Raw genomic sequence first — 15,204 nt, 5'->3', positions numbered from 1 at the left:
AAATTGACTGAGTACATTCCGGTATTGTGTTGTTATTGTGAAGTCATTGAGACTAGAAGCGAATTGGTTTAACGACTAAGTCTGAATAAGCCTATTGTTAAACTTTTCTTATCAGACAAAAAAAAAGATAAATAATCATATTAACTATTTCTTCCGCAAGGCCGGAATATAGGTACTGTTTGACTCTGCTGTAATTTCTTACCGAGGTAGGTTTTGTACAAAGTCATCTGCATAGGTACTTCTAACTAACCTCAGCCGACAAGCAGCACGCTTTGTAATTTATGATTCAGTTGATGAATGAGATATAGTAAAATTACAGTGTACAAAGGGATAATTTCGTGATTCTCTGGAATAGTAATGCATGAGGGTCCATGAGGGTATATGACGACGTGTTGTTGTTAATATAGACGACGTTTGCCATTTACTATCAGGTGATCTGTCAGATTGGTTGCCGTTCCAATTAAACAAAATAATTAGACAATTATTACTGACTATCGGCCTATGTTTATTCTCATTCCAAATACATATAATAAATATAGCGAACCTTATTGCGATTGCTAAACCCATTAATCCTATTATTGATGGTGCATTGAATCTCAAATTGGACGCAATCCAAATGCATAATAGCTATTCTCGATTAACTTATTCGATTCAGTTCGATTTTGACATTTATATATTCTCGTATATAAATATTACATAGGCCTATGCACAACAAAAATCTGCAAGCTGAAGAAGTAACGCCACTACACATCTTATGTCGTTGTAACCCACTCATGCTTAAACGAAATATCTCCTTTGGAAAGTTCACACTTTATCCTGAGGAGATAAAAACCAATCCTAAGAATATCCTTCAATCCTTGTCCCTGACGGATACTAGGTAGCGAACTCTGAAAAAGGACGTCCTAAATAGATCTATATAGGTGACAGTGCTACAGATCCAAGCATCTGAGAGTAGCCCAAACCCCCCAATAAAAAAATATACATAAACATTGACTTAATAAAAAATCCAAAAGGTGATAGTAAGCTGCCCCCTGTCACTCTAAATTCAATGTAAGTATAATCACCAAATGCAGGTATAAATAAATATCTGCATTTGGTAATTATACTTACATTGAATTTAGAGTGACACCACGACAGTTGATAGTAACTCACTCAGAGTTATCCCATCTGAAATTACAGTCTTAAAGATACCTAAGTATTAAGTTATTGGATTAGGTAGGCAATCAAGGTGAAGCCCTACCTGATACCTATATAAAAATACTACCTACATAATGAGAACAAAGACAATAATTACTAAGATTATATAATAACTGGTTCCGTAACGTAAACATCATTAATTTATATTATGAGAGTTGAATTGTCAAATTAAATTATTAATCCTCTTAGGATTATTAATTTCAACTCTATAATGAAGTATTGTCTTTGATATATATCAGATAGAGGTATATCTAATATTAATAAGCTTTACTAATCCTATAATTGTATGAGATTGTTAGTTTGTTACCTCATATAACTCAACCAATCTTCATTATATTCGTCACACACATCGTATTTCAGATGGAGAAGATTGTAGCGTGCATTCAATCTGTAATACAAATTTCCAGAAAAAAAATTTCGTTATTATTAACTACTATTGTAAAAATAAATAATGTCCATAAATTAATTTACCACGGTAAAATTAACAAAGTCACGACTCCTACTTTTTACAAACACAACATAATTTCACTGTTGACTTGAATTTTTTATTCTTCATTCTATCCTTGAATTATTTATATTTATCAAAATACTCAACTTCTTTTTCACTATTAGCAAATTTAGTCATAATGACCACGATATATGTAGAAGTAGTTCTTAAATGTCTATTTGTTAGATACAAACTTTTCCTTTAACGCATAAATCGAATTCCCCCAACTGCAAAACATGCAATACTATAGAAGATCTGCATCACATATTAATGGAGTGTGTCCGAGACGAGGTTAAAAGGGAATTGTATTTAAAAAAATTTGGACTAAATCGGCTTGAGGTTGGTATATACCACGGTATACTATCTCATCCTGTAGCATCGCCAGCAAAAATTTTTTATATATATATATATAGTATAAGATTGGCTGGCATTATCATATTATGATAAAAGTCCCTAAATAAATGTAAGAATAAAAAAAAACTTTTCCTCTCGATACATTAATTTTCACAACGATACTATTTTTGTTTATTTATAAGTCTTAATTTAAAGTCGATATACACCGACCTAAAATGTTATCGTAATGCTACCTGCATTTGTAACTATGTAGTTTACAACGCCTGCTGTTAGGCGTTTATTTAACTCGGCCTGTTTTGTCTGTTAAAGCAGTTTAGGCCTCGTTATTTTTTAATACCGTACTCTTTGTTTACTTCAAACTGCTTTTAAGCACATTTGATATTTTTACATTTCCATTAGAATATTCGTCAGTTACCCAATTGCATTCGCCAACAGCTATATTTTAATCTAAACGTACCGAGGAAGATGACTTCTATCATATATATTAAAGAGATCTATTGAAATACAACATAACATATATACTATTATTCCATGGGGCTGCGGCTAAAAAGTTTCCTATATCAATCTTCATGTTGCAATATTATAAGATATGCTTGTAACACTGTATTCTGCAACTACTACAACTAAGGGTTTAACTGTTCAGTTGATTAGTCGTGTAAAGATAACATATTTGTTGTCTATCTATTGACAGACAGACTTAATTCACATGCTTAAAGATTTCTTATGGAGACGAGAATACTATGAATTTACCCACACTCCGCCAAGCATAATTAACGTACAGGTACACGATGCGTGTACGCTCAGTACTCGCATTCTACGGATTTATTTGCGTCACAAACGATATTTATTATTCACCGTAGAGTCGATCGGAAATTTAAATTAATGGGCAAAGTTTTGGTGACCCAAATTGGATCTCGCGACCACTAAACTCAGGGAATTATCTAAAAAGCCAACTTAGGTAATTATGCAAAATGTAAATAAAAAATGACCTTTTTTAGTCAGGATTATAAATCAGTAGGTTACAAATTGCTGAATAATACAAAGAATTTATTTTAATCTACAACCCATAATGATTAGGAAACGTACCGTCCATAATGAGATAGTACCTCTAATTGTAAGGATAGACCCACTCTACTAGTCTATTTACTTCTTAGTTCTTACTTTATATAAATTAAGTAGTTTCATAACTCATTTACTGCTCCAGATACTTTTAACTCTATGCTGAAATGGCACAGTCTTTATGATCCCACTTCTAATTTTCTGTTTGTGATTCTTTAATACGATGTGAAAGTGCCTGAATTTTTACTTATTCTATTATTTATCTATTTTTCTACTACATTTAAAAATTGTACTTTAGTTGGTAATATCTACGTCCTCCTGAATGGAAATGCATTAGTTGTATCAAGAGCGTCACATGAAAACGTGATACTGATATCACGCTGCTGCTAGTCATGTTTATATATAGATGATAGTTATCATTTGTTATCAGTTGGACTAGCAGCTTATTTGCCATTCCACTTACTAAAAGAAATAAACTAAATACCATTATAACAGTTTATAATTAAGAACGCCACATATATGCGTTAATACAGCCATGTAAGTTTTCAATGCAAATACAGATTTGTTTTACTTCTTAAAATCGGTATTATTTTACGGAATTTTGTGGCTTTAGATATTATAGTGCTCCAAAAAAACATAATTTTAGTTTAGATCCAATAAAGTATAATGTAAATTGTTTTTTCATCATGTAAAGGACCTAAAGAAGACGAACCACCACTATCTTTTTTAAAAGAGTTATTCAGTTAGACAGTATTAAATTAAATTCACTATCGCACGAATGAATGGCGGTTCTCCACCGTGCGTTTTACTAGAAACATTTTGCCACGCACAACCACATTGTGAAATTACCTTCTGGATATCATATTGCTGAACCGATACGTTATGGAAACCTTCAAGAAAAGAGCTTATTCCTTCTTAAAATGTCGGCAACGCTCTTGCAATTCCCCTGGTGTTATGGGTGCTCATGTGCGACGGTAATTAGTTACCGTCAGGTGACCCGCAAGTTCGTTTGTTTCCTTTACCATAAAAAAGTATAAATACTTATAGGATGACCTACTAATTTCAATGTTAATTGTTCACAGAGTGTATTAAAACCAAACGCGTATATAGTAACACAGGGGCCAACTGAGGACACAGTGGTGTACTTCTGGAAAATGATATGGCAGGAGCGCGCGGCCGCCATCGTTATGCTCACAAAAACATTCGACTTTATCAAGGTTGGTAACGATAGTCTTATTTTCTAATAGTAACCACACTTCGTACAAAATTTTGTAGGCATTTCCACCTACAAAACTTTGCATGTGTCTCATTTAAATGTGTGTGTTTCGGTAAATGTATAATAATGTAAGATATGGTAACAATATTACAGGGTATAAGGCCATGACACCTTAAATCTTCAGAAACGGCAACGATCAGGGCATAAAGGTGTGACAATGTGAATCTCTATGAACAATCATGAACAACCACAGAGATAATTAAAAACCTATAAACAAATTCTTGTTTTATACATAAATGGGTATTCACCCATTTATGTATATACGGGCCACCCGCGCTACTTTCGTAGCTAGGTCGTCCGCATTATGGCTATTTTAATTACATAAAAAACAACTAATAATAATTTCTTGCTTGATATGAATCTACAGCCATCTGAAGTTATTATTACAAAGTACAATATAGAAATTTACTAAAAGAGTCAGAGTCTTATTATATTGTCACCATTGTAACATAAAACACATTAAAAGCTATTTCCGTAGCTTGAGAGTCTGTAATATCAAAGATGAACAGTGCCCGTCGCCATCCATGAAGAAATCTTTTTAAAAGTACCCACTTGTAGTGTAAGATAGAAAGTCGGGAGCATTGTAGTGTCAATGCACATAAAGGGATAAAGCAACGCTCTTTTAAGAAATATATTTTCCAGATAATGTTTATAAATATATGTCACAACTCAATATAATGTGTATATTTATTATTTAATCCTAAATTTTACACTGCAGTACTCAATGACTCAATAAGAAATTCCTAGATAAAATAGGTGTTCAAAAATGTTTAGAGGGTTGATAAAAACAGCATTAGGTACAGATGGTACTTTAGTGGAGTAGGGAGTTTGCTCTCAGTAAATAGCTTTTCTAACATCAAAGCAAGTAGTCTGAAAGTGACACGTTTAGTTTTTTTTATAGAAATCGACGCACTTTGCCTCTACTTGATCTACGTCTTAGAAAAATATATTTAATTTCTTGAAGACAGGAATATAAGTAATATATTTAAAATATTTTATTTTAACAACAATATTTGCAATAAATGAACCTATACAGTTTAGTCTGATCGACCACATAAGATGTCAACTGTTACTTCAGGTTGAAAATTTCCAAAGCAAACTTTAGAAACTTGAATTATCGATATAAAATTTTTGAAAATAGCTGTTCGTATCTCGAAAGGCTTGTGTGGTTGTAATGAAGTAATTATTATAGATGTTTATTTTAAGTTTCTTCTCTTGTCCTTATCTACCTGTAATAGTCCTTTTGGGGACAAAAAACCGTATATATGTATTGTTACCATCCATCATTGAATTTTCTCTTCATTATTAGACAAAAGACAACAAAGATATCGCAATATATTATGTAAAAAATATACCTACCAAAGAGAGATATTTAGAACAGAAAAACTTTTTCAATTGTAATAATTCATAGTAACACTAATCCGAGTCCAGATTGATTAAGAGATCTGAAAATAATAAACAGATTTCCAACAAACATTGTTAAATTCCATTCCAATTAAACCGGTCTTGCACAATACCACGCACGTAGATAAACTTAAATGAATTAAGAGCAAGATAAAATTAGAAACTGGAATTGAGATATTCCATTAGGGGAATTTTCTTTCATCACGATTATGCAGCGAGTTTGTCTCCATTTCTCACGCTATTTTCTGTGAAATAAATTATGAGTGAACTTAACGCCTACACCTTTTAAGAAGAATCCCACACTAATCGAATCGAGAAAACTTGCAAATTTACTTTGTTAAACTTTCTGTATATTATTCATGTACCAGATAGGTGTGAATCTCGGCTTTATTTAGAATTGGATTAGCTTTTTTATAAACTTAATAAGAAAACATATCGATCTCAAATACACCGTAAAAAGTAGCTGAACGAAAAATTTTGAAAAAGTGTAGTAGTAGGTGTTCTCGCTCTGTTACCTGATGATCCTGCTGGCGAAGCAAATTTCTAACTGAGAACCATTATTTATTTCACAGAAGTCAGTTGTATTCAGCTTTCCTCATAATACCAAAATCGTTACCATTTGGCTTTGAGGTATATCACAAAGATACGAATCTTCTCGATAATTGAAACCATAAAGCTGAGGATAAAAGTAAATACTCATTTATTAACCATAAACTAAATCCTTCGCGTAGTTTTGTTGAAATTCAAGAGCTCATTAATGTTAGCTCTGTTTAGTTTGATGTTAAAGTTTTAATGAGCTATTACAGTTATTAGAAATTCATCAGGAAACGGTATACTTACGGTGTTAATACAAACTGACAGTGGCCAATTTGTGTTAGCGTCAGCTGAGAACTTTGAGATGGATAAGTACCAAAATTTACAGCCCGGGGCAAATAAAGATAATAAGTAAAATATACGGCGAATCTAATTTATTACATTTTGCAATCAAAAGAGTGTGTGCTTAAGCAGAATGCAAGTCTATTAAGATTTATACTAGATATTTTAGATATATGTTATGTATTTTAAATATATTTGTCATAAATTTTTTATGTGTGATTATGGGTGTATTAAAATTTCTACAATGCATTTTTGTTTGAATACATATATTTTTAATTAATCAAATAGCGATTAGGCTATAGTTGGTGATCATCCGACCCAGTACTACAAAATACATTTAGTAAACTAAATTCTTCCTTATAACAACCACTAATAACCATAAACTCTAATTAAAAAAAACTGAATAAATAAGTGTATCTGTATAATATTGAAAATATCCTTAAGTAGGAGTTTTAATCCATATTTGTATATTTTCATGTACCTATAGAATACGAGTAAAGGCAAATAAAACGGAATGTAAATAACAGAGCGGCGTCTACTCTTTGAATCCGTTTAAGATGTTTACAATTTAATGCTTTTGAGACCAAAGGTTGAGTTGTATATGTGTATAAAATCGCATATTCACATGAATATCAAATTAGCTACAGAACACATAAAAATGAAAAGACGGATCTTGGTATCTCATTCTAACTTATATGTGGAGTAGTATGTGTGTATATATGTAGATGTGTTAACGTATACAGTACAACAGGTAAATAAAAAAGATGAATATAGTAATAGATAGGCTGATTAGATTCCTTTTAAATTCTTATATTGAGCATATTTTTTTACTTAAATAATACATGACAGAATAATAATTTAAAAATATACTATAAAAAAAATTATATCACTGTATTTGCCCTTGTATGATATCCCACAGCCAATAATGTCTAATAATAAAAATAAAATTGTATTGTTTAAAAGTTAAAAATAAACAAATATGAATGATATTTTATCGAACAAGTCACATAATAGTGTCATGAAAATCCACATGAAGCGTGTATTGAAATTCTGTCTGGTGAATAAAAAGCCAATTTCGGTTAAACTCCCAAAACCTTTATACTATTGTTGCGGCTTCAAGTGATGAAGGCTACTGATCCCACCTTTAGCGTTCAGTGGAGCGTGCAGAGAAAATTTGCAAAATATTTTTCGCTCTGTTTGCCGCCAGCGCGCGATGGCATCGCGTTTTCTTTAAATTGTAAAACCCTACATGCCCAGACCTAGAATGAAATCCAATGATAAGGAAAATATACCTCTTTAAAAAAAATATTCTTATAATAATATAGTAATAAAGATAATTCGAAATCAGTGTCTTGCAAGACAAATATTCTCTGTCGTTGATCGAGTATTCACGTTTTTAGTAATTTGAGATGTGACTCAAACAATTCACACAGCATCAGTTCAAAGTTAACCAGAAATTGAGTTAAGGGTACTAGACACATACATAATATACATAACAAATAACAAAGTACTACAAAGAACTAAATATAGAAGTAGCAGTAACCCAGCTTTTCCCGCATAAATTAGGTTACGAAGCATCTATTCTTATAGAATTATTAGTCTAGAATATGATACATATGTCAGGTTTCACGCTTAAAACTAATACGCCACAAGCAATAAGTACATAGGATGTATAGTGGCGTTTCTTCTTCTGCTTGGCGAAATTTACAGATTGTTGTTAAGCTATGGCCTATTTTCGCCATTGGGCCTCACTGAATACTGAAAATTGACTAAACACAATTTTCAGTGTCCATTGAGGTCATTACTCATGATGCATATATTGTTAGTTATGAACTGGAGTTGTGTTACGAACTGGTATACTAAACTTATTTTTCCCCCTTTGTTACCAGGTTATGTGTGTCCAATATTGGCCACCAAATAAGGAAAAAGATGAAACATATGGCGACATAAGCGTTGGAATAGTTCAAGAGGAGGAGCTTGCTAATTTTCACATACGGACATTCAGGCTGTACAAGACTGAAAAGAATGTAAGTGTTTACCTAATTATCTCTGCCGTTTGGCGCCCAATGTGAATATAATATTTATTACGAAATATGTTAATAATAATGTAATTTAAGTCTAAATCACACTTGGTAAATCATATATCGGCATCTTGTTTGTAGAGGGGTATATATGGGTATATTTTTATGTAAATATTATATAGTTAAACTCAAGCAAAATATTTGTATTGTAATATTAATAGTAAGAAGGTATAGAAGTTATGGCACAAAGGTCAGCAACACACTTACCATCAAGCAGGCCACATGCTTTATTTCTAGTCTTAATGTATATAAAACATTATCGATAAAAAATAATATGGATATAAAAGATGTAAGAAAATATTTATTATTATGTATCAGATATAATAATAAATATTTTAAAGCAGACATGAAACCTCCTACGCGTGTAATGTTAATAACTGCTTTATTCTTATAGGTGGTAATAGAAGAACGGTTTATACTTCAGTTCCATTACACACAATGGCATTCGCATACGTGTCCATTCAGCAATGCACTCCTGGAGTTCAGAAGACGTGTCCGCGCAGTGGTGGGCCGTAGGTTGGCCGCTAATCCAGCAGCTGGACCTATGGTAGTCCATTGCAAGTAAGTATATATTGTTAAAAAGCCCTTCTTTCATTTACTTTATTTACTATTATTTTCATATATCTATATATTACTTATTTTATAAAGTTTTTGCATTCCAAATTCTGGTGCATCACGATTGTGCTATTTACAATGCAACAAACACTTTACCATGTTTGTCTGTAAATAAATAATTCATTCATTCATAATTCATTCCAAATAGAGAGATAAAGATATATTTTACCAAGTTTTACATAACATCGTGGCATTAATTTTATTTTAAATTTTGTTAACACATTTGATGACATAGATATATATATATACATGCATGCAAGTTTATTATTTATACAAACTGTGTATTTGTTACATTTACAATGACTGATATTATTTAATGTTTCTTGTGTAAATATTAAGCTAAATTAGTAATTAATTAAGCTAAATAAGCAAACTAATTAATTAAGCTAAATAATCCAATTTTTGGATATAGAATAGAATAGAATAGAAAATCATTTATTCAAATTAACTTAGTTTAACTTTTGAGTAGTCATAATAATTTTTTTATCTACCGTTCGTTCAGAAAGCTGTTTCATCACAAGAAGAACGAGCAAGATATATTTTGATAAAAACAAATAATCATTCGTAATTATTCTACATCTTCATTTAATGTACATACACTATACTGAACTGTACTGTACAGTACTTATTATATAAATGAAATAGAAAATTACGGCTCACTTTTTGGTATGTGTTAACCATTCCCTTTAACCCTTATAGTGGAGCTTCAATATTAAATGTTATTTATCTTATCTTAAATTTAATATAATAAATCTTAGTGACGGTGGAGGTCGATCGGGAGTGTATTTGGCAATTGATGCAAATCTGGAGTTGGCTGAAGAAGAAGACTGCTTCGATGTTTTCGGGTATTTGAAAAAATTGAGACAATCTAGAAAAGGCCTTATTGAGAATGAGGTTGGTATACCATTTTTTTTATTACATTTATTTAGTTTTTATATATTTTGATATACCTATATTGTTTTATTTATTCTTCTGCATACAGATATTAATCGTATATATAGTGGACTTCATGCCTAATTGCATTCTTTACCAATTAACCGTATATTAAACATATACTCTCATAAATATTAGGATTTTATACCAAAAAATTCAATCCGAAGCTTAGCTTAACATGTAATATATTATCTGTGGCTTAACCAATTACAACACAATTTCTACATACTTTTTTTATGTTGTTTATGTTTTGTAGTTTTGAATTCTACTTATATATTGTATTTTTATTATATAGTTTTTACTCGGAAATAAGTTGATAGTTGAAATCATATATGGAATATATACCATCTACCTAGTAGCTGTAATTTATATTAATTTTGAATCCTATTAATGTTTGTTTTTGTCAATTGTCTCAAAATTAAAAATTTCTATTAATTAGTATATTTATTTATACAGGAACAATATAAATTTGTGTACGACACATTAGAAGAGCACGTCGTGTGCGGGGTGTCATGGTTCCCAGTGTCGGAACTATCGCAAAGATTAAAACAGAAGTCCCAAAGAGACCCAGTGTCTAAGCTGAACGAGTATCAAAAGGAATACCAGCAAATATGCAAACAGACGCCAAGATTTACTATAGGAGACTGTGCTGGGGGTCACAGGGGAGATAACAGGGAGAAGAACAGAGACGTGCTTGTTGTACCCCGTAAGTTTCAATAATTATATGCTACCACTAACATTATTTTGTTTGAAATATAGGTATTTAAAACGATTAAATAAATAATTATAGCAATAGTTGTTCTAGCACGAGATTATCATTTAATGTGAGATAAGTGAACAATGTAAATTTTTAAAAAATTGTTGAATTTCTTGCCAGTTCTTCTCAATTTAATCTGTATACTGAATTGGACGGTACTATTTTTTTTATATATTTCTACAAATACAACCTAGAAAAAAGAGCAAGTAACTTGCCTATTATTCTTTTAAATACACATATTCAACTTTATATTACTAAGATTCTGTATACCAGACAGCACTGATTTACAAGAGTAAAGTATTAAATTTATAAACTTGAGCAACAAAATAATAATAATAATAATAATCTCAAGACAATTCACACAGCGCCATATAGACCCAAGTTAAGCTAGCTAAAAGCTTGTGTTATGGGTACTAGACAACTAATACAAATACATAGATTTTTTTTTCGTAAATACATACATTTTATACATAGAAGAACACCCAGACCGACACATACAATCATACTCATGAATACAAATGTTAGTGCCGTGCGAGGAATCGAACCCGCGACCATCGGACGTAAAGCGGTGTGCTAAACCACTAAGCCACCAAGGTCGTAAATAAATCAGTAATGTGAAGTGAAATATGTACATATGTTTAAAATATGATTTCACAACAAGTGTTTCCAACAAAATATCCATGTACGACCAAGAAGCAACAGGTGTTTTGGTGGTAACGCTGTGTAACAAATTTCTGATAATAACCTGTTGCTGTTCTACAAATATTGTATTTTTAATGGATGATAAAAAAATGATGCACCTGCCTGCTCTGACGTCAGATAGTCGGTCAAGGCAAATGCACAACTAACAAGTTTATCACAATGGTTTACAAAGGAGACTGTGTGGAGATCAACCTAATATGTTGCATTACTAGTATTAGCTATTATTACAATTGGTTTATTAGTTTCCATTACTAATAATTACCTAATATTGTATTTTCTATGTACTTTTATACAAAGAAACTATAAGTTCTATAAAAGTACTAGTAAATAAATAACTTTGGACAATAACACAGCGCTATCTAGTCCCACGGTAAGGAAAGCTTGTGTTATGGGTATTAAACAACTGATATAAAGACACAGTATTTTTTTTGTAAATACATACATAATATACATAGAAAACACCCAGACCGATACAAACAGTATTACTCATAAATACAAATGTTTTCACCTTGCGAGAAATCAAACCCGCAACTATTGCAAGTAAAGCGAGCAGAGTAGAGCTTATACTCATAGTATTCATGGGCTCTGCTTGGAGTTACGAAGTTGTTAGATAAATGTTCAGTGAATGAATTGCTTCGTCAGGATCCCAGTGCAAATATCGAACCTATCTAGCTTAAACTATATATAGCTTATAATATTTGGTATATTCTAAACTTATACGTTCGACAACGTCACTAGTTAGACAGTGTTACCACTCAGCTATCTAAAGTTTATAGTTCAAGACTATTAAAGCTGGTAGCATAACACTACTTATAAACTACATATATCAGTATAGTAGTATGTTTGCCTTTAATCACTTTACCTGCATGAGCAGATAATTAATCAAAGACACGCGTACTAGAAGGTAGACTCAGCCGAGCGGTTGGTTTGACTTGCGTACTGTGAGTTCACTTCTTAATACAATAAATCATTTTGTGACATGACAAACTCAGTACATAATAATAGTATCTCAGAACAATTAACACAATGTCAACTAATCATAAGCATAATAAAACTAATCATAAGCTAAGTAGTATTCATAATATACAGAGTAAATACCCAGATCGATACAAACATATTTAATTAGAGAAAACAGATTTCATATAAAATCAAAGTAACGTTTTTTTATTATGAAATTTGTACGCTTGTTTGAGCTCTGATGATTCATAATAGACATCATTTTGCTACTTACGTACCTACTGCAAAATTTATTGTTAGTATCTCTGCCATCTATAGTAGTTCATTCAGCTACATATGAATACTTCGGCTGAAAAGAACTGGCAAGACATTCAACTGGTACATATTTTTTAAATCAGTATGGACCTATAAATAATAGTATAAATCTTTGTTAAGTCATATTTGTTACTGACTATATTACCTACTTATTATACCACCATCACACTTATCATGCCAGTAAGAATATTGTTACTATAATATAATAGATCTTATGCACTTCAGAATATAAATATAATCTCATATATAAAATTCTCGTGTCACAATGTTAATTACAATACTCCTCCCAAACGGCTTGTTCGATTTTTATGAAATTTTATATACATATTCAGTAGGTCTGAAAATCGGCTACTATCTATTTACTTTTTATATAGTAACTTTAAAATGGAGTGAATAATTTCACAGTGATTGTAACTACGATAATTTATTATATTTATCAGAATTGTAAATTGTCGTAGTGATATATAAAAATAAATGGTAATCATCATTCTTAATCATCTTCTGCAATCCATTGCTGGACATAGGCTTCTCCCAAGGCCTGCTACTGGGCCCGATCATCAGCCCTTCATAAGCCAAAAATAAATACAGATATAAAATAAAGTAAGAAAAATAAATATTATACGTATATGCAATATTAATATCGTTCCCAAAATTACGATATTTTTATACCTACAATTAAGAAAATACCAACCTAAATACGGCAGAGTTCCTCTGAGAATTCGCTTTTTGAAATTTTTCAAATATTTGCTACAATCACGGTGAGTTTAATCCCAAAGTCAACCAGAAAATAAATGACGTTCATATTTTTGTTTCAGCTGACAACTTTCGGCCATACTTAACGTCGTTCCAAGGAAACAGTTTTACGGATTACATCAACGCTGTCTTCGTGGACGTGAGTAGACAATAAAACCTTTCAACTCAATTCAATACATGTACAATGAGTATATATGTAGGTATTATAATAATAATAATATCATAGAACAATGGACTAACTATGAATATAAATGTTTGCATCGTGCGAAGAATCGAACCCGCTACCATTGGAAGTAAAGCATGCATAAAGCATGTATTCTACTTTAAGTAAATTTTCCATTAAAAATAGCTGTTACCGATATTTTGGTAGATACTGTGGGTATTATTAAACTACCTTGGTACCTAAATAAAGAAAGGCAAAGTGAATAAAAGATAAAAAATATTATTTGTCTTTTTAAATAATTTAGCAACGATACCAAAATATCAAGACATAGAATTTCTTTATTATTGTAATATACACATATTTAAATAAATCAATAACCTAAAGCAAATACGGATACTTTGTTAACACCTTATATAAAATCAGTAAATTCTGTTTTAAGGGTTACTAAATTCAGCTTCTAATATATTCGTATAAGAATGTAGTCCACCATTTATTGTATAATCAGGTTAAGATGTAAAATAATAACATTTTTTGTATTGTGCAGGGATACACGAAACCTAGGGAGTACATTGTAACGGAATGGCCTCTGGTTATGACACAAGGCGAGTTCTGGTCGTTGGTGTATGACTACGAATGTGCCGCAGTGGTGGTTCTGTGCGTACCGCCGAAAAATTCTGTAAGCATCTTTTGTTTTATCAACTCGTATAATAATCAATCAATCAAATTCCTACAAAAATATAATCTAGTTATTCATTCATCGCTTTCGCAAATTAGCATTGAGCCAGTGACATGTGAACAGTGTTATGCCACACACTAAATAATAGGTACACTTCCTTAAAATGTTAAACTTTGCTATTCCGGAAATGTCCACACTATAGTTCTATAAACTTCAATGGTATATATATATTTAGATGAAATTTAAAAACGTCTACATAAATCTATATTCATTTTACTTTCCTTTTACATATTATTCAGAGCGTTAGTTGTATACTACCTCGAATTTCGTCAAAAACTTTGTGTAAAGTTATATTATTAACTGACTCTTCTGTGCCGAAATCGCCGATGACATACCAAATTAAATCAACTGCCGATGCGACAGCGGTATGCTCGCCCATCTGCCATGTTGCATTATTGGATTTAAATATACCTATCGAGCGAAAAGTGGGCATGTCAAATGTTGTATTGCCCACGATGTCAACGTTAATAATGTTTCTAACTACCACATTCTAGAAATAGTTGTGAAGGTTTTTTTTTTTAATTATGTATATAAAAAGA

At 31.3% G+C, this 15,204-nt stretch overlaps 1 protein-coding gene across 3 annotated transcripts in view; it reads left to right on the top strand.

Annotated features, from left to right (window-relative positions):
* The window catches only part of LOC131852409 (receptor-type tyrosine-protein phosphatase kappa), a 168,543-nt gene that overhangs the window by 151,263 nt on the left and 2,076 nt on the right, over positions 1 to 15,204 (top strand). For all 3 annotated transcript variants that reach the window (XM_059203088.1, XM_059203086.1, XM_059203087.1), the window contains 7 exons: positions 4,180 to 4,314; positions 8,543 to 8,680; positions 9,129 to 9,295; positions 10,108 to 10,243; positions 10,739 to 10,988; positions 13,829 to 13,905; positions 14,474 to 14,605. In XM_059203088.1, coding sequence (XP_059059071.1) covers positions 4,180 to 4,314; positions 8,543 to 8,680; positions 9,129 to 9,295; positions 10,108 to 10,243; positions 10,739 to 10,988; positions 13,829 to 13,905; positions 14,474 to 14,605 — 1,035 coding nt within the window. The remainder of the gene's footprint in view (positions 1 to 4,179; positions 4,315 to 8,542; positions 8,681 to 9,128; positions 9,296 to 10,107; positions 10,244 to 10,738; positions 10,989 to 13,828; positions 13,906 to 14,473; positions 14,606 to 15,204) is intronic.

The sequence above is a fragment of the Achroia grisella genome, unplaced genomic scaffold (genome assembly GCF_030625045.1).
Source record: "Achroia grisella isolate CSIRO2021 unplaced genomic scaffold, CSIRO_AGI_Agris_v1 utg848, whole genome shotgun sequence".
In the NCBI taxonomy this organism is placed as follows: Eukaryota; Metazoa; Arthropoda; class Insecta; order Lepidoptera; family Pyralidae; genus Achroia; species Achroia grisella.
This window is presented reverse-complemented; position numbering and strand designations above follow the sequence as displayed.